This window comes from Mobula hypostoma, chromosome X1 (assembly GCF_963921235.1).
Source record: "Mobula hypostoma chromosome X1, sMobHyp1.1, whole genome shotgun sequence".
NCBI lineage: Eukaryota > Metazoa > Chordata > Chondrichthyes > Myliobatiformes > Myliobatidae > Mobula > Mobula hypostoma.
In genome coordinates, this window is record NC_086128.1 from 29,416,462 (window position 1) to 29,437,331 (window position 20,870).

The 20,870-nt window shown below is 43.6% G+C and overlaps 1 protein-coding gene across 2 annotated transcripts in view; it reads right to left on the bottom strand.

Moving 5' to 3' along the window:
* Positions 1–11,651, bottom strand: part of med1 (mediator complex subunit 1) — a 57,364-nt gene extending 45,713 nt beyond the window's left edge. Inside the window, exons 1-5 of one of the 2 annotated variants that reach the window (XM_063038079.1) lie at positions 11,520–11,651; positions 6,043–6,149; positions 4,772–4,850; positions 1,597–1,651; positions 1,357–1,489 (exon numbers count right to left, since the gene is read on the bottom strand). In XM_063038079.1, the coding sequence (XP_062894149.1) occupies positions 1,357–1,489; positions 1,597–1,651; positions 4,772–4,850; positions 6,043–6,149; positions 11,520–11,637 (492 nt within the window). In that variant the 5' untranslated portion in view covers positions 11,638–11,651. Of the gene's footprint in view, positions 1–1,356; positions 1,490–1,596; positions 1,652–4,771; positions 4,851–6,042; positions 6,150–11,519 lie in introns of those variants that run through there. The other variant, XM_063038080.1, reaches the window with a different exon arrangement.
* Positions 11,652–20,870: the final 9,219 nt, after the last annotated feature.

A 20,870-nucleotide genomic window follows, 5' to 3' on the forward strand; every position in this document is an offset into this window, starting at 1 on the left:
CTGCCCAACCCAACATCCCTCAACCACCAGTATCAAAAACAGATTAATGAACCTTGCATTTTTCTTCCTGATGTGTACAAATTGGCTGCCATATATCACCTGATTACAAATGCCATCACATTATGGAAGTGCTACATTGGCCAGAAGGTATGTTGTGACTGTGATACATACACGAGGATCAATGTTGTTCTCACGGAGAGGATAATGACACTTTCAGGGGAAGCAGATATCTACACGATGTCATCTCCATTATTTTTTCCTTATTTTCCTGGCGGGGGAAGTTGCCTAGATTTCAATAGCAATTGTCATTTTTCATCTTCTGTTCAATCAGACTTGGAGAAGCATACCATAGCCCATGTCTGCAGCAATTCTGAATTAATAACACAGAGTCCAATTCTTCTGCCCTCTAACATTTTTCATGCTAAAAATTTATTTAAAATTTGGTAGTACATCCACGACCATAATCAATTAAAATTCTTAGAACATAGAACATTACAGCACAGTACAGGCTCTTTGACCCACGACATTGTGCCAACCTTTTAACTTACTCTAAGATCAATCTAACCCTTCCCTCCCACATAACCCTCTATTTTTCTTTAATTCATGTGCCTATCTTAAATTTCCATAAAGTATCTGTCTCTACCACTACTTCTAACAGTGCATTCCACACCTATCACTCTCTGTATAAAGAACTGTCCACTCTAGCTACGCCTCATCTTCTTATGCAAATCTATAAAGTCAGCATTGTGGGCATGTGACCAAGTGGTTAAGGCATTGGACTAGCTACCTGAAGGTCGTGAGTTCGAGCCCCCGCCGAGGGAACGTGTTGTGTCCTTGAGCAAGGCACTTAATCATACATTGCTCAGCGACGACACTGGTGCCAAGCTGTATGGGTCCTAATGTCCTTCTCTTGGACAACACTGGTGTCGTGGAGAGGGGAGACTTGCTGCGTGGGCAACTGCTGGTCTTCCTACAACCTTGCCCAGGCCTGCGCCCTGGAGAGTGAAGACTTTCCAGGCGCAGATCCATGGTCTCGCAAGACTAACGGATGCCTTTATAAAGTCACCTCTCATCCTCTTTCATTCCAAAGAGAAAAGCCCTGGCTCACCCAACCTATCCTCATTAGAGATGCTCTCCAATTCAGGCAGCATCTGAGTAAACCTCCTCTGCAGCCTCTACATCCTTCTGAAAATAAGGCGTACTTCTCCATGCTTCTTAAAATGATACCTTTAGTTATTTATTTGCTGAGCAACCACAAACTGATCTGTTTTAAAAAGAGTATTCTAACAGGGATTAAAATTATTAGTAACAGTGAATTAGCCATTAATCTTCAATAGCATCATACAAAAGTCCTACCACAGGATTTTCTCCATGGTGTGCCACCTTGACATCACAGACTTGTCCTGTTGGATCCAGCAGCACCTCTACATAGAACATGTCTGACGTGATGTAGCATTCAGTGCCTGAAGGACTCAGGTGTGAACAAAGGCTAGTTGAGAAAAAAGGCTGGCTTAGAATTATAACTCGTAGAAATAATCGGTTTTATTTTTCAAAAGCTGAAAAACAGTACCCAAATTATATGAATTTAGCCCTTACCTGTTTTGTCTGGCAATCGACTCTAGACGGTCCGTCATTGCAGGCAAAGACATTACTGAAAAGCAGTGAGTTAGCATCAGTGAGAAGATTTAAGGACTATTTGAGGTATAAAAAATAATTTATAGATGGGCTTTAAAGTAAAATGAGATTGAGATTAGTTTTAGATTTATTACGTGCACATTGAAACAGAGTAAAATGTGTCATTTGCGTTAGCAACCAACACACCCAAGGACGTACTGTGGACAGCCCGCAAGTGTCGCCACACATCGCATGCCCACCATGTTTATCAGAACAACACAGAAGAACTAAGGTGTTACATAAACCAAGACTATGCCTGTAGATCTACTTAAGTGAAGAAATCAGTTTAGAGAAGGCTTTCCAAAAGAGCTTCACGGATTAAGGAGGTGGCTCCAGAGAATAAGACAAAGTGTTCAAAGGCTCTGCTACCAATGAGGTAGAGGGAGCAGCAGGAGAATGAACAGAATTCCAGAGTTTGAGGGAAGCAGTAAGGTTGACAGGACTGGGAATCTTGCAGTGGGAGGAGAGAACAAGCTGTGGAGTGAATTTATATACGTGGCTCTTAAACTGCATCCACTGAAAATAGATTGCCAGTAAAGGTCAGTTAAGAATGTTAGCGACCCATTTTGTTTAGAAAAGGCTCTTGATGAGAAGTTTGCTGTTATGGTTATAAAGTTTTCGATAAATTTTGGATTTGGCAGCTAGCTGCTGAGTTCAGTGCCAAGGGTCTGGAACTGATAAACGCAGATACACAGATTCAAAGATTTTCCTGTAGTAAAGATCACGGACCTAAAATAAACCTGGAGCTGCCCAGTATATATGCACATGAGAACAAATGGCTGTACATAAATATCAATGAATGTCTGTTGTATTTTTAAGAGCGAGCATTTAAGGTTATGCAAGGTCGCATATGCCAGAGAGTCAGTCAAAGACATACAGCATGGAAACACAGCACATGGAGTTCTGTGCCGATCATCAATCACTTCTTTAATCCAATCCTACATTAATCCCAATTTTTATTCTTCTTCCCACATTCTCAACAACACCCCAGATTATATGGTGCCAAGAGCAATTTACAGCAGCTAATTAACCTACCAACACACGTCTGGGACCGTGGGAAGAAATAGGAGTATCAAACCCACACAATCACAGGGAAAACATGCTGCCTCTACATAATGTCAGGGCTGAGCCGGAGTCTCTGATGCTGTTAGCCAGTGGCTTGACCAACTGTACCAGTATGCCAAGTTATGCAAAAAAACAGATAAAATTCCTGTCAAAATGACCTTGCAAGCAGTGTAGCATTGAGTGTAAGGTTGGAAAACTTCAGGGTTGAATCCTGGTTTGTGTATTTAGCAGATTTCAACCATGCTTAGAGAAGAGGGTCACTACAATTGATTGCAATAACCCCCGAGCTGCACAAGAGATAAATCAGGCAGGGTTGTTCTGTCTTCTTTTCAATGTCTTATAGATTAGAAGACTAATACAGCATGGATACAGGCTCTTTGGCCAGCTCATCCATGTTGACCTAGACAGCCATTTAATTTACTCCCACGTTTCCACATTTCCCCTTAAACTTGCTTATGTACCCACCCTACTGTTTTTTTTAAAAAGATATTATTTTACCTGCCAACCACTTCCTCTGACAGCTCCTTCTATATACAGATTACCTTGTGTGAAGAAATTGCCCCTCAAACCCCTTTTTAAATCTTTCCCCTCTCACCTTAAATCAATGTTTTCTAGTTTTTGATTTCCCTTGGAAAAAGATTACCCACATTCACCCTACCTATCCTCACCCACAACCCCCCCATGATTTTATATATGTCTGAGGTCATTCCTTAATTATTACACTCCAAGGTATAAAATTCTAGTCTGCCCAATCTCAGACACCTCATGAAAGAGAATGTGAGATATATGTTTATGCACTAACCTAACTTTTGTTGTAGATTTAATTAGTACAGGAGGCTAAAGGGCAGGAACTGTATGAAAACATTACTTCAGCAATGACCGCCCAGGGTAATACATGATCACAGACCAGCTCTTCTACCTTTACATGGCAAACAATAGATCATTTTCAGAACAGCTTGCTGAGGTTATTTGTAATCAGCTGACATAAAGTGATTGAAGCAGGCACATTAGCAGCATTAAAAAGCCATCTGAATAAGTACATGGATAGGAGAGGTTTAGATGGCTATGAGCCAAATGTGGGCAGATGGGACCAGCTCACTAGCCAACACAGTTGACGAGTTGGGCTGACGGGCCCACTTCCGTACCAGAAACCATAACTTAATACAAATTATCACCGGATTTAAAACCATTTTCATTCTCATAGCTTAGCGTGTGAGACAGAGTGGAGAGTAACAGGCAGATGATGCGGCAGAAGCTATCACACTTTTATTTCCATTATTTGTCCAACAGCAAATAGCCAATTTACTGCCAAAGTCACGTGTGCACACATACATTAGGCATATGGTATGTTTTTGTGTACGTTTTCACCAGCTTTCTTCCAATTGTGGAAACAAATAATTCCACTGTTGACAATTTGAAAAATACTGAATGATAATAGAGGATTTTCATTCTCCAGTTTTAGTCCAGATTTCACATATTGGAAACACTGGTATTCTGAAATTCCATGCAAGTCACTCAGTCCCACACCATCAGGTTCAGGAACAGTTATCTTACAACCACCTTGTTTCTGAGCCAGCATGGATAAATTCATTCACTATTACTCTGAACTGATTCTACAACCTACTGACTCACTTTCAAGGATTCTTCACAACTCATATTCACAGCATTATTTTATTTACACAGTTTGTCATTTTTTGTACATTGGTTATTTGACAGTCTTTATGTATAGTTTTTCATCAATTCTACTGAATTTCTTTTCTCCCCCTGTAATGCCTGCAAGAAAATCAATCAACGCATATGGTAACATATACATACTTTGAAAAATTTACTTTGAGCTTTGAAATCATTAAAACTATCTGCAAACTTTTCTCAGATACATGGAGGTAACAATTCAGATAGACTATATACACGATTTGTGAAAGGGCAGAATTGATCTGCAGAGATCACACACAGATTATCACAACCTTAAGGAAAATAAATCCTGCACATTTGTAGATGCCAGTGTCAGGCCAAAAAAAAAAGTTTCACTAACCTTTAAGTGCTTTCTGCAGGGTCTCCAAACAGGCAATAAGATGCTGGTGGCCTCCTGTGTTCATTATACTTCGTTTCTCCTATATAACAGGACAATATAGTAGATAGAATGTGACACCCTTATTGGTTAATGTGAATCAATGGTCAACTACCATTTTACCAACACTACACAAAATATATCAAAATACCCACCATCAAGATTTGATTCATAATTTATTTCAATGGATCAATGGCTCAATACAGTTGTGAATGGGTCAGCCTTGGCACTTGCATGCTGGGTGTCACTATTGTCGAGGATGGAAATGTTCTTGAAGACTTCACTTCCGATTAGTTGATTAACCGTCCATCACCATTTAGAATTTACTATGGTAGGACTGCAGAACTTAGGTTTGATTCACTGGTTGAGATTTTTGGCCCCTCTACTGTATGCCAGTTTTGTGGCTGAGCAGTAACAGAGAAGGCATATCAAGTGTTGGTCTTCATTAGTCAGGTGATTGAGTTTAAGAGCCTCAAAGTAATGTTGCAGCTCTATAAAACTCTGGTTAAACCACACTTGGAGTACTAAGTTCAGTTCTCGTCCCCTCAGCATAGGAAGGATGCGGAAGCTTTATAGAGGGTTCAGAGGAGATTTACCAGAATGCTGCCTGGATTAGACAGCATGTCTCATGAGGCTAGGTTGAGTGAGCTCGGGTTTTTCTCTTTGGAGCGAAAGAGGATGAGGGGTGACTTGATAGATATGCATAAAAGACGTAGATAGAATAAAGAGTCAACACCTTTTTCCCCCAGAGTGGCAATGCTAAAATTTTAAAGGTGTCTAGAAGAAAGTATGTTTTTTTAATATAAACACATACACACAGAGTAGGTGCATGCAATGATCTGACAGGGGTGGTGGTAGGGGCAGATACATTAGGGACATTTAAGAGACTCTTCGATAGGCACACGGATAACAAAAAGGATGGGGGCTATGTGGGAAGGAAGGGTTAGACTGATCTTAAATTAGGTTAAAAGGTCAGCACAACATCGTAGGCTAGAGAAGCTTTCCTGTTCTACGTTCCTGTACTCCAATGCATTGGACTAACACCTTATACTTGGTTATATCTGATGTTGATCCGGACATTCCTTTCTGCACTCCTCACCAAATCAGGTCTGATCCCATAGTTGATAGTAATAATGAGATATGCCAGTCCACACAGCTTCAGACTGATATGCAAACCTTGATCTAAGCATCAAATCATCACATTGCTTCTTGTTAAATCTGCTCTATAACTTTACCATAGCTTGTCGCACGAGTTTTGCTGTCTCAGACCAGGGTCTTGTCTGACCATACTTCGCATGCAGCTTTTCCAGCAACGAGTTCATTTTACTCAATTTCTCGGCTTCTGTGAAACAAACGGAAAGAAAACAAGTTTCACATTTATTAGGATGGCTGTTTTGAATGGTGTGCTTCACAATGGTCTCTGCAGCTGTGAAATAAGTTTGGAAAAACTAAGTTCTATAATTGTTAATTTGAACTGCAGTAAAACATTAAGAGCAGAAAGCCTCATTAGAACACAAAATTGGAGATCAGGCAACTCAGTCCCTCAAGTCTACCCTATTATTCAATATGATTGTGGTGGATTAGTCCCAGGCCTCATTTCATCTTCCGTGCCAGTTCCATATAGCCTTCAATTTATTTCTTATTTATTCAAATACAGTTCAGTAACAGACCCTTCTGGCCCAACGAGCCCTTGCTGCCCAACCACACCCATGTGACCAATTAACCTACTAGCCCATATCACTTTGGAACATGGGAGGAAACCAGCGTGCTCGGAGGAAACCCACATAGTAACAGCAAGAATGTACAAACTCTTTACTGACAGCAGTGGGAATCAAACCCAGATTGCTCTCCTCTTTACATACCCCAGTTGATCTGGCCTCCGCAACACTGAGGTAGAAATGTCACACATCTGTCACCTTCAATGAGAAGGAGCTCCTATGTAGCTCGGTTTTAAACTGTTTGTTTGTTATGATGTGGGCAATCATGGTCTTTCCATGATGATTGTTCTTGGCAATTTTTTCTACAGAAGTGGTTTGTCATTGCCTTCTTCTGGGCAGTAACTTTACAAAATGGGTGACCCCTGCCATTATCAATACTCTTCATAGGTTGTCTGCCTGACATTAGTGGTTGCATAACCAGGACTTGTGATATGCACCAGCTGCTCATTCGACCATCCACCACCTGCTCCCATGGCTTCATGTGACTCTGATCGGATGGTGGGGGGGCTAAGCAGGTGCTACACCTTGCCCAAGCGTGACCTGCAGGCTACCAGAGGGAAGAAGCGCTATGCATCTTCTTTAGAGGCGCATCTCCACCCCACCATCCAGCAGTTTTAAATGACTACCACAAGTGTCATTGAGATTCTCCCACTAATGGAAACAGTGACTTTTTCCTGTGCAACACACACACAAAATGCACATAATGTTTCCGTCAGGATTAAGTTTCAATATCATCCTTCATTCTTCTAAACTTCAAACAATATATGATGCAATTTCTGCAGCCACATAACGAGACCACCACCTCATTCCAGGAATTAGCCTAGTCAAATCTCTTCTCAATGTCACTATACCTTTATTTAAATAAAGGGACCAAATTGTACATTTAGAACATAGAACAGTACAGCACAATATAGGCCCTTGGTCCACAATGTTCTGCTGATCTTTTACCCTGCTCCAAGATCATTGAATAATTCCCTCCTGCATAAGCTTCCATTTTTCTTTCATCCACTTGCCTGAGATTCTTGAATGCTCCAAATGTATTTGGCTCTATCTCCACTCTGGCAGCACATTCACACACCCACTATTCTGTGGGGGGGAAAAATACCCAACATCCCCACTATACTTTCCTACAGTCACCTTAAAATTACGCCCTGATTTTCACCCTGGGAAAAAGGTGCTGGCTGCCCACTCATATTAATGCCTCTTATCTTGCACACATCCATTAAATCACCTCTCATCCTCCTTTGCTTCAAAGAGGAAAAAAACTTTTTTGCAACAATATTTCCCTATTGTTAAACTTCCCCCATTTACAAATAAGGCCTTTGACAAGGTCCCGCATGGGAGGTTGGACAAGGTTCAGTCACTTGGCATTCAAGATGAGGTAGCAAATTGGATTACACATTGGCTTTGTGGGAGAAGCCATTCAAAACAATGGCTGATTCTGAACCTCATTTCCAACCCTTTATTCTGAAGCTATCCAACTTATTTTTAAATTCTTCAACAAGGGAAAACAGCTTGCACCATTTACTCTGTCAAACCCTCTAGAAAGCTTTTGCGTCTGTACGATCACCCCTCCTTCTTCCAAATGGCACAGTATATGGGCTTAAACTGCCCATTTTTCCCTTAGAGAATTATCAAACCCATAAGTCAGCTCATCAGCTCAAAAGAGCTGTGAAACAGTTACACAATGACACATTGAAATTAGAACTTACATTGTCTACTGCAACTTGAAAAGAATGCATGTAATCATGAACTAGGATCAGATGATATTGATCATACACTCAGTGTAGTTGTTAGCTAATTCAATGTTGCTCCTTGTCTACTGTGTGATCCTACACTGCACAATTTATGCTTAACTGAAAAATTGAGATTTTCATCTGCTGTAAAACAGCACAGCATCACACCATAAAAAGCAGATTCTAAAAGGGACAACACCCTGTCTCACTTCATTCAGTAAAGCTAAACTTGACACAATGTGCTCTCAGAACACAATGACATTTTGAAAATAAAATTTAGACGCTAGCAAAAGATCAACTTTATTTGTAACATGGCTCCCAGGACAAACGTATCAGAGGCACCAGACTGGCAGAGGGGAATAGCCCTTTGAGCCCTGAGCATTAGCTGCAGACCCCATGAAGTGCTATAGTATTAAGTCAAACTTTCAAATTCCAAAGTCACCTCAACAGGGATAGAGTTCCTCTTGTCCTCACCTACTACCCCATGAATCTCCGCATCCAACACATTATTCTCCGCAACTTCGGTCATCTCCAAAGGGACCCTACCACTAAACATATCTTTACCTCCGTCCCACTCCGCTTTCTACAGGGATTGCTCCCTTCATGAGTCCTTTGTCTATTCGTCTCTCCTGGAACTTATCCTTGCAAGCGGCCAAAGTGCTACACCTGCCCATTCACCCTAAAGAATCTTTCCAGGTGAGGCAACACTTTACCTGCTAATCTACTGGGGTCTATTGTGTCCGGTACTTCCTCTACATTGGTGAGACCCGTCATAAATTGGCAGACCATTCCATCGAGCACCCCCATCAAAAGCAGAACTTTCCAATTCCCATTCTTATACCAACGTGACAGTCCATAACCTTCTCTTGTGCCATGATGAGACCACCCCCAGGGTGTTGGAGCAACACCTTATATTCCATCTGGGTAGTCTGCAATCTGATGGCATGAATATTAATTTCTCCTTCCAGTAAAAAATGTTTCCCTTTCCCTCCCCTCTTCTATTCCTCACTCTGGATTCTTACCTCTTCTCATCTGCCTATCACTTTCCCCTGGGTCTCCTCTTGTTTAACACCATAATGAAAGTCTATACCTCTGAGACCGTAACAGTTCCTCAAAACTGCACAAGAATGATACACTCAAGTCTTGAAATCATTAAATTTTTGAAAACAGCAAACATATAATCATTGAGCCTTAGTAAGATACAAGACAAGAAACTGAAGTTGGAATCTAGAACAAAATAAAACACTGGAAGAATTCAGTATTCAAATTTATCATCACGTGTACATCGAAACAGAGTGAAATGCATTGTTTGTGTTAACAACCAACACATCTGATGGCATGCTGGAGACAACCTGCAAGCATCACTAACTTTTTCCTCCAGAGATGCTGCTAGACCCACTGAGTTCCTCCAGTATTTTGATTCTGTGTTGGGATTATAAATACTAAAGAAATGTCTGTTCTTTTGTAGTATTAATAGGAGCAGCCACACTTGGAGTATTGTGTCCAGTTCTGGTCACCTCACTATAGGAAGGATGTGGAAGCATTGGAAAGGGTACAGAGGAGATTTACCAGGATGCTATCTGGTTTAGAGAGTATGGATTATGATCAGAGATTAAGGGAGATAGGCTTTACTCTTTGGAGAGTAGGAGGATGAGAGGAGACATGATAGAGGTGTACAAGATAATAAGAGGAATAGATAGGGTGGCTAGCCAGCGCCTCTTCCCCAGGGCACCACTGCTCAATACAAGAGGACATGGCTTTAAGGTAAGGGGTGGGAAGTTCAAGGGAGATATTAGAGGAAAGTTTTTTACTCAGAGAGTGGTTGGTGCGTGGAATGCACTGCCTGAGTCAGTGGTGGACGCAGATACACGAGTGAAGGTTAAGAGACTACTAGACAGGTATACGGAGGAGTTTAAGGTGGGGGCTTATATGGGAGGCAGGGTTTGAGGGTCGGCACAACATTGTGGGCCGAAGGGCCTGTACTGTGCTGTACTATTCTATGTTCTATGTTAAGACTACTTCTTGGGTCAGATCTCTGCTGCTATGACTAAAACAAGGTACAAGCAATGGTTTAACTATGTTCTGTGTACCTGCACACATGGCATTTGATTTATTTAGAGATATAGCACGGAACAGGCCCTTCTGAGCCACGCTGCCCAGCAACCCCCGATTTAAGCCTAACCTAATCACAGGACAATTTACAATGACTAATTAACCTACCAACTGGTACGTCTTTGAACTATGAGCAGAAATCCAGAGAAAGCCCACACATTCCACAGGGAGAACATACATACTCCTTACAAGGACACTGGTATTGAACTCCAAACTCCAACACACCGGGATGTAATAGCTAACCGCTAAACTACTGTGGCGTCCAACTTGTTTCCCACATGAAGCGGAACTTACTTTGAAGAAACTTAAACTCTCAAAAGGGAAGAATAAGGAACAGTTTCAGGTTGTTTCTTACTTTGTCCTAATACAAGCCTAACAGATTTGTATTAGACAATATAGGATTCATCAATCACAAAATCTGAGGGATCATGGCCAATATGAAATGCAATGATTAATCATAAACACAGTACATTAGCTACATAATTTTAAGAAAGATTTAAACAGTTCTAAGCTAGCGATATTAAGTTTAAAAATATAAAAGGATATTTGATTTTATTAAACCAATTGTTGAAACTTCAAATAAAATTTCCTTATAAGGACTGTGTATCCACATACAAGGCCTGCTGACCTGGAGGAGATTACAAAGATCAACTTGGCCACCTCCAACAATCGCTGGAGACCAACTGAGTGCAGATGCTAGAATCAGGGGAAACAAATAACCCGTTGGAGAAACACAGCGGCCGAGAAGCGTCTGTGGGGGAAAAGGAGCTGCTGATGTTTCAAGTTGAAACCCTGCATCAGGTCCCGAGTTCCTCCAACAATTACTACATTGGTTTTATGCGAACAATCCATTTTCACTTAAGCTGATTGGAGAGAGATGCTGCTGCCGTGCTCACTTTCGACCAGGCGGTGAAGGGAAGGGGGCCAGGGAGGTTGGGGGTGGGGCGGGAATTAGAGGAAGGGGTCTGGGGACGAGGGGGGTGAAAGAAGAGACGGGGGGGCAACAGGAGAGAGAGGGGTAGAGTAAACACGGATGGAGAGGGAGAGGAGGCGGCGTCGTGGATGGAGAAGAAGAGGAATGAGAATTGTGATGTGACGCCGACCTCCGAACCCGAGTGCACTCCCAGACCCCCACCCCGCACTCACCTGTCGCCTCATCCTTGCTTCGCTCAACGGCCCCCGACTGCTGTGCGCCGACCGGGGGCTCCGTGGCGCCGCCGTAACCAAAAGGCATCGAGACGGGAAACCCCTGTATCGCCGCCATTTTCGCCTTCCCTCCCTTCGTTCGGCGCAGATTATGACCTCACCTCCGGCGCACTAATAATTCGGTATAGGACTGTTGGCGATCCTGGGGGCGGGGGAGGTAAAAGGTGCTAAAAGGGGCCGAAGCTGCAGACAGTTTGTTAATCCAAGGAAATGTTTTTTTCAAGTATATGACATAGACTGGCCTGTGTCCTTTGCAATATATGTCCTTCTGATTGAAAAAGCTGTTCTGCGGGCTGCAGGAGCTTAATAAACAATTGGAAATTGTATATCGATGTAACAAATGTAGTATATCGCAAGTTTTTCCAAGGTGTCGTTTCTGTTGCTATACAAGAATCACAGCGGCTAAATTGGTGGCAGATAATTTGTTTAAAGGATAAATATGTAATGAAACACTTTTCCAAATAACACCATGTAATCTTGCCGATCGACAACTGGACTATTCATTGATTTTTCATTGAGTGAAACAGCATGGAATCAGAATCAGATTTAATATCACCGGCATATGTCGTGAAATTTGTTAACTTTATGGCAGCAGTACAATAAAATACATCATATTTATTTAGAAAGAAGAAAAAATCTGAGTTACATTAAGTATATATCTGCCCATTAAATATTTTAAGTTGAAATAAGTAGTACAAAATAACAAATCAAGTCGTCACTTTTTATTGTCATTTTGACCATAACTGCTGGTACAGTACACAGTAAAAACGAGGCAATGTTTTTCAGGACCATGGTGCTACATGAACAATACAAAAACTATACTGAATTACGTAAAAAAACAACACAAAACTACACTAGACTACAGACCTACCCAGGACTGCATAAAGTGCACAAAACAGTGCAGGCATTACAATAAATAATAAACAAGACAGTAGGTACAGTAGAGGGCAATAGGTTGGTGTCAGTCCAGGCTCTGGGTATTGAGGAGTCTGATGACTTGGGGGAAGAAACTGTTACATAGTCTGGTCGTGAGAGCCTGAATGCTTCGGTGCCTTTTGCCAGATGGCAGGAGGGAGAAGAGTTCGTATGAGGGGTGCGTGCGTTTCTTCATAATGCTGTTTGCTTAAAAAAGTGATGAGGTAGTGTTCATGGGTTCAATGTCCATTTAGGAATTGGATGGCAGAGGGGAGGAAGCTGTTCCTGAATCACTGAGTGTGTGTCTTCAGGCTTCTGTATCTCCTTCCTGCTGGTAACGGTGTGAAAGGGTATGCCCTGGGTGATGGGGATCCTTAATGATGGACGCCACCTTCCTAAGGTACTGCTCCTTGAAGATGTCTTGCATACTATGGAGGCTGGTACCCATGATAGAGCTGACTAATTTTACAAATTTCTCCAACTTATTTTGATCTTGTGCAGTAGACCCCCGCTCCCTATACCAGACAGTGATGCAGCAGATCAGAATGCTCCCTACAGTTCATTTGTAGGTTTTGAGAGTTTTATTTGACAAACCAAATCTCAAACTCCTAATGAAGTATAGCCCTTGTCTTCCCTTCTTTATAGCTGCATTGATATGTTGCTTCCAGTTTAGGTCCTTAGTTATATTGGCACCCAGGAATTTGAAATTACTCACTCTCTTCACTTCTGATCCCTCTATGAGTTTGTGTTCCCTCATCATACCCTTCCTAAAATCCACAATCAGCTCTTCAGCGCTCATCATCCATTCTGCTAGAGAGGTAGCAACGGGGGAACTAAAAGATATGGTGGAGAAACTCAATAAATACTTTGCGTCAATATTCACTGTGGAAGACACAAACAATGTGCCAGAAATTCGAGGGTGTCAGGGAGCAGAAGTGAGTGTAATTGCTATTGCCAAGGAGAAAGTGCTTGCAGCTGAAACTCTGAAGGCAGATAAGTTACCTGCATCAGATGGACTGCAACCCAGGGTGATGTTAAGTCTTTATAAGGCATTGGTCAGATGGCACTTGGTGAATTGTGAGCAGTTTTGGGCCCATTATCTCAGAAAAGAATTGTTGGCATTGGAAAGGATCCAGAAGTTGTTAGCGAGAATGATTCCAGGAATGAAAGGGTTAATATATGAAGAGGTTTCAATGGCTCCGGGCCTGTACTAGCTGGAATTTAGAATAATAACAGGTTATCTCATTGAAACCTATTGGATATTCAAAGGCTTAGATAAAGTGGTGGTGGAAAGGCTGTCCCTTATAGTGGGGGAGTCTTGGACCAGAGGGCACAGCCTCAGAATACAAGGATATCCCTTTAGAACACAGATGAGGAGGAATTTCTTTAGCGAATCTGTGAAATTAATTGATGGCTGTGGAGGCCAAGTCATTGAGTATATTTAAAGTGGAGGTTGATAGGTTCTTGATTAATCAGGGCTTCAAAGGTTACAGGGCAAAGGCAGGAGAATGTGGTTGAGGAGGACAATAAGTCTGCCCATGATGGAATGGCAGAACAAACTCAATGGGATGAATGGCCTAATTCTGCTAATATGGTGGAGCATTACAAATACCTGGGGATACGAATTGACAATAAACTGGACTGGTCTAAGAACACTGAGGCTGTCTACAAGAAGGGTCAGAGCCGTCTCTATTTCCTGAGGAGACTGAGGTCCTTTAACATCTGCCGGACGATGCTGAGGATGTTCTACGAGTCTGTGGTGGCCAGTGCGATCATGTTTGCTGTTGTGTGCTGGGGCAGCAGGCTGAGGGTAGCAGACACCAACAGAATCAACAAACTCATTCGTAAGGCCAGTGATGTTGTGGGGATGGAACTGGACTCTCTCACGGTGGTGTCTGAAAAGAGGATGCTGTCCAAGTTGCATGCCATCTTGGTCAATGTCTCCCATCCACTACATAATGTATTGGTTGGGCACAGGAGTACATTCAGCCAGAGACTCATTCCACCAAGATGCAGCACAAAGCGTCATAGGAAGTCATTCCTGCCTGTGGCCATCAAACTTTACAACTCCTCCCTTGGAGGGTCAGACACCCTGAGCCAATAGGCTGGTCCTGGACTCATTTCATAATTTACTGGCATAATTTACATATTACTATTTAACTATTTATTGCTATTTTCTATTACTATTCTATTACTATTTATTATTTCCATGACTATTACTATTTCTATTACTATTTATTATTTATGGTGCAACTGTAACGAAAACCAATTTCCCTCGGGATCAATAAAGTATGACTATGACTATCTTATGGTCTTATGGTCATATTGGGCAATATGTCTATCTATGCGAATCCCATTTGCCCAAATTTGGCCCATATCCTCTAAAGTTTTCTACCAGGTACCTATTCACAGGCAGGAAAATTGGTGAAGTTGTGGATAGTGGGAAAAGTTGTGAATGTGGATCAATTGGAAATATGCAGAAAAAAATATAAGATGGAGTTTAATCTGGACAAGTTTGTATCTAAGTCTAAACACATGCATGTCCACTAGAACACAAGTCCCTCAATCCTGCTATGTAGTTCGTTCGTTCATTATGTGCCGTGTTGTCACCCACATCATACCTTGGTCTTTCCAGACGGGCGACCCCAACCATTATCGATTCTCTTCAGAGATTGTCTGCCTGGCGTCAGTGATCGCATAACCAGGACTCGTGATCTGCACCGGCTGCTCATACGACCTCACCACCTGTTCCCGTGGCTTCACGTGACCGTGATCTGGGAGCTAAGCAGGTGCTACATCTCGCCCAAGGGTGACCTGCAGGCTAGTGGAGGGAAGGAGCACCTTACACCTCCTTTGGTGGAGACGTTTCACCACCCCGCCACCCTATAGCAAACATATGATTAAGCTAGAGACGGTGCAGAAAATATTTACAGGTATGTTACCCTTGATTGGAGTTATCAGGACAAATTGGATATGCTAAGACAAGGTTCCGTGGACCGAAGGAGGCTGAGGGATAACATGATCCTGAAGTCCTGATGAGAGATAACAGTGCTGAAGAAGGGTCTCGGCCCGAAACATCAACTGTTTAATCATTTCCATAGATGCTGCCTGACCTACAGAGTTCCTCCAGCATTTTGTGTGTGGTGCTTTGGGTTTCCAGAGTTTCTTGTGTTTCAGATAACGTGATAGTGGTTTGTCAAACTAAGAGAGTCATAGTTAGCATAACTCCGTCATGGACGGTCCCAATTCCGGCTGCAAAAAGAGGAGGTTTGGGCTTAGGGCTAGCAACCCCATCCAGTAAATACCCAATGCTACAGAAACACCAGCACAAGCTCCAAGCACCTCATCCCTGGGAGAGGAAGGATCTTCGATGGGCTACACTTGGGGACAACTTGAAAGACTGGCCCGGGACAGAGGACTCAGGTGAGCTGCTTTCGGCAGCCCGTACCCCAATGTGGCTGATGGGCTTAAGAAGAAGACAGTTAGTGTAGAAAGCCAGTCTCTGTTTCCCATAGCACGGTTGTCCAGAACTAGAGGAACATGTTTAAGGTAAGAGGAACGAAGTTTAAACAGGATCTGGGGGCAACCTTTTCACACACAGAGTAGTTACTACCTGGAATGAGCTGCCAGAGGCGGTGGTGGAAGCAGGAACAGTAACAACACTTAAGAAGTATCCGGACAGATCCGGAATGAGTAGGGCATAGAAGGGTAGTGAGACAATTCAGGCAAGTGAGGGGAGGAGAAGATGGCGGCGCGACGCAGCGCGCACGGCCGCTCTGAAATGATATTGTATTTGTTAAGTAGGATGCTGTGCACAATCCTGATTTGATGGAGACAGACATGAGAAGCACGGAGGAACATCTAGAGAAACTTCTGAAATGCCCGGTTTGCTGCCGCTGCTACTGTGCGATTGAGAATCTCTGGAGGGGAAGGCCACAAATCCTCGGCTTTGCCTATTGCCGGGGCCAGGGTCGAAGTGCTCGGCAGAGATGGTGCTCGGTATCGGAGGCTCGAAGTTTTCGGACGGACTCAAGAGTCGGCTGTGGTCGGGTGTTTCCAGGGTGCTGCATCGGCAAGTTTGCGGTGCTGGAGGTTCATGGCAGGGAGAGTGTTTCTTCCTTCTACCGTCTGTGTGAGATAATGGGACTTTCGAGAGACTTTGAGACTTTTTTTTACCATGCCCACGGTCTGTTCTTTAACAAATTATGGTATTGCTTTGGACTGTTGTAACTATATGTTATAATTATGTGGTTCTTGTCAGTTTTCCAGTCTTGGTTTGTCTTGTGTTTCTGTGATATCATTCTGGAGGAACATTGTATCATTTCTTAATGCATGCATTACTAAATGACAATAAAAGAGGACTGCGTGTCCTCATAATCTAATCTAATCTAATATAGATAGACATGATAGTCGGCATAGACATATTGGGCTGAAGGGCATGTTTCTATGTTGTACTAATCAATGATTCTCATTTACAAGTAACATGGGCCCGGGATCCATTAAACATTTGGTAAATGATGTGAGCTGCCCTCTGTTATCCAGCTGCTCAGGATGAATTTCAATAAAGACGTTTGCCTCTTTTTCTCTGAAGAACTCCCCAGGCTATTTCTGCCATCCTGTGGTTCTGCAGGTTACTGTTGTTCAGGTTCACATTTAAACACTGTTTAATTATGATGGGAGATTCTGCCTCAGTTACCCCATTCAGAGAGCAAGTTCCACACCCCAGTTACTACCCGGATAAAAAGCTGTTTCCTCATTTTCCCTGTTGGATACAGATTCCTTTGTGATCCAAAGATTCTTTGGCAGTCAAAAATGAGGCATAACTCCTATTGCTTATGACTGTTTTATTAATTGATAGGAAAGGAAAGGTATGTCGCATCTGGAGTTTCTCCAGTTAGTGGACAATTTCCCTCCGTGCCTCTCTGACGTAGTGGGGAACCGCGTACGAAGCAAGTTACAGCAGTAGTTTGCCATTGCCTTCTACCGGGTGAGTTTCCAAAGAGATCACCAGCTCGTAACCCAGCACGGACGGAAAGTGTGCAGGGGAGCCGGCTGGATTCGAACTTGGGGCCTTTCGTCCCGAAGTCCGACGCTGATGCCACTACACCACCAGCCGGGTCATTAATTGACACAAGAATGGAAAATGAACAAGAGAGCTGAGAGAACAAAAGTAAGACAAAGAAAAAAACAGTCGTGGTCCTCTCATTCTCAAAATCAGTGATCACACTTAACTTATAAAATAGCCAGATTCAAGTGGTATGGCACCTACTACAGAAAACTACAAAGCTTCTAGAAAAATATGGAAGCAACTGTAGTGTAATTAATGGTCACCTTGTCATGATGGAGAGGCTAGTGAGTTTCTGAGATTCTGAGAATGACGATGTCTGTAGCTCAGCTCCTCATTTGATGCTTAGCTCCTGGTAGGGTCACCCATGGCAGTGATGCCAAAGGAGAGGTTTCAGACAAAGAGTGATCCAGCCAAGACCTCAACAGAGGAGCTGGTAGAAGATGGCACATCATAACAGCAGTGAAGGCAGAGGAAGACTGCAGCAGTGACAGATCTCCAGTCGTCTTTCACTCCGGGCCACGGGACCCTGACCCTGATCTGCTCAGGACCATGTGCTGGCTGTCTATGCATCAGCGTCCATGCGTTAAACAAAGTCGTGCACAGGCGTTCTCCATTTGTGTGGATCCCAGATTGGGCTCTGCAACCTCCTGAGGACCCACCAATAGACAATCCCTTAGGAGAACATCATACTCGACTTGAGTGATTGAACTACTATTCACTGAAATATTCACTCAACGATTACATGTTTGTAGGTGATTATATAAAAATACAGAACAAGCAAACATAGAAAAGTTAAACGACAAGAAATAACAATTCACCACCCCACTCTAATGTTTAAAAGTTTGACTGACTATTTGAAGGCAGCCTCATTATAAAGAGAAACAAGAGACTGCAGATGCTAAAATCTGGAGAAAGAAATAAACTGCCAGCATCTGTGGAGCAAAAAGAGTTTATATGGGTACCATGGACATGTTTCTTTACTGTCCTATAATATGAAGGACTTCTATTTATATCGTACTTTGGAGAGCCTCTGATTATCCAAAAGTACTTTACAGGTTTTAGGGAGAGTGATGTGGGAAGTTAGAGGTCAGATTGGGGTTTAGGGACAGGGATGTGGGGCAGTTAGTGATGAGGCCTCCAGTCTGTGCTTCCTGTTCTGCATTTAAAGTCTAGCAATATGGACAGGTGTCAAAGGACATCCACGGTCCAGACCTCTGCACGAGGAGGCATGTGGGCCAGTCATTTGCCTTGCCTGGAGTTCGATCCTGAGATTTGGGGTCCCATTGCTGGCTAGTCTTGGTGGGGGGGGGGTCAAAACCAAAGATTGAAGCCCAAGCGTTGATCAGTAGTTTGGAAATGAAAGCCCAGTGACCAAAACCTGGACACTAGAGGCTGGAGGCCTGCCCTCGTGTGTGTGGGAGGGAAGGGCATGTTTTGCTGTTGTTTTGTTTTGTTTTCTTGTCATATTGATGTTTTGAACACTGTGGGCATGCTATGTTGGCCCTGGAATGTGTGGCGACACTTGTGGGCTGCCCCAGCACATCCCAAGGGTGTGTTGGTTGTTAACGCAAACGACACATTTCACTGTATGTTTCGATATACACGTGTTAAATAAATCTAAATAACTTATAAAACATCTAACATCTACAGACTCGGGCAAACAGTAGTACTGTAAAATGGTGAGCTGATGAAATGTCTTTGTGAGGGGCAATCGTTGGCCAAAATGCAGCAGAGACATCCTTACTGTATAGAACATAGAACAGTACAGCACAGTACAGGCCCTTCGGCCCACAATGTTGTGCCGACCCTCAAACCCTGCCTCCCATATAACCCCCCACCTTAGATTCCTCCATATACCTGTCTAGTAGTCTCTTAAACTTCACTAGTGTATCTGCCTCCACCACTGACTCAGACAGTGCATTCCACGCACCAACCACTCTCTGAGTAAAAAACCTTCCTCTAATATCCCCCTTGAACTTCCCACCCCTTACCTTAAAGCTATGTCCTCTTGTATTGAGCAGTGGTGCCCTGGGGAAGAGGGGCTGGCTGTCCACTCTGTCTATTCCTCTTATTATCTTGTACACCTCTATCAAAAAAAAAAGTGGAATACTTATGTCATAAGGTGGTGGCTGGGAACGGACCCAAGTGCAAGACACAGACACTGAAGTATTAGGGACAGGACTAGGATACAGGCTGAGGACAAGGACATGGACAGGAAAACCAGGAACCTGGAACAGGCCTGAACAAGGGAGCTAGGAGCCTGGGCTTGGACTCCGAGCCAGAGACTGGACAAGGACCCAGTACCTGGGTCTTGCCTCTGACTCGGACCCAGAACTAGGCAAGGACGAGGCTTAGCAGGCAGGCAGGAAGGACGAGGCTGGAGTCTTCAGGCTAGAAGCTAGAGGCTAGAGACTTGGCTTGGCTTGGCAAGAGGCTGGAGGCAGGAGACTTGAGGCAAGGCTGGAGACTGGACACGAGGCTAGGCTTGGCTGCAGGCAGGAGACTGGAGTCTACAGGCTACAGGCTGGAGACATGAAACTTGGCTCCTCCGGGGCAGGGCGCGGATAAACACCCGACAGAGGCAAGGGACAGGAAGGGACAGAACCAACCCCATGTAACGGCAAGACGGCCTGGCTTACCTGGGCGGAGGCAAGGGACAGGAGGGGACAGAACCAACCCCAGGTAACGGCGAGACGGCCTGGCTTACCTGGGCGGAGGCAAGGGACAGGAGGGGACAGAACCAACCCCAGGTAACGGCGAGACGGCCTGGCTTATCTGGGCGGAGGCAAAGGACAGGAAGGGAGCTAGGTACAGGGCGGCTCCAGGACAAGACTGCAGGCAAGACAAGGCGAGGCGAGGTGAGGTGAGGCAAGGGTTTAGGGAGAGGAGACAGAAGGCAGAGCAAGGGATACAAGGATTGGGGACAAGAAAAATCCAGCAGCCATGTTCTGGTCTCTGGCGGTATTTATGCAGCCAGCCCCAACTAGCATCAGCTGACTCAATTAGCTCAACAAGGACAGAAACAGGGTAGACAGGAAAACCTGGAGCAAGGGTCAATGGACCGGACAGTGAACTGGAATACGGACTTCACAGACCGGACTATGACAACTTAGCAGATACTGAATTTTGTGGATAGCAGTCAGGGGAGAAAAAAACATATGATCAAAGAGTAGATTCAAAAGGCAATGCCTCAGGAAGGCGGCATCCATCATTAAGGACTGCCATTGCCCAGGATATGCCCTCTTCTTATTACTACCATCAGGGAAGAGGTACAGAAGCTTGAAGGCACACACTCAACATTATAGGGA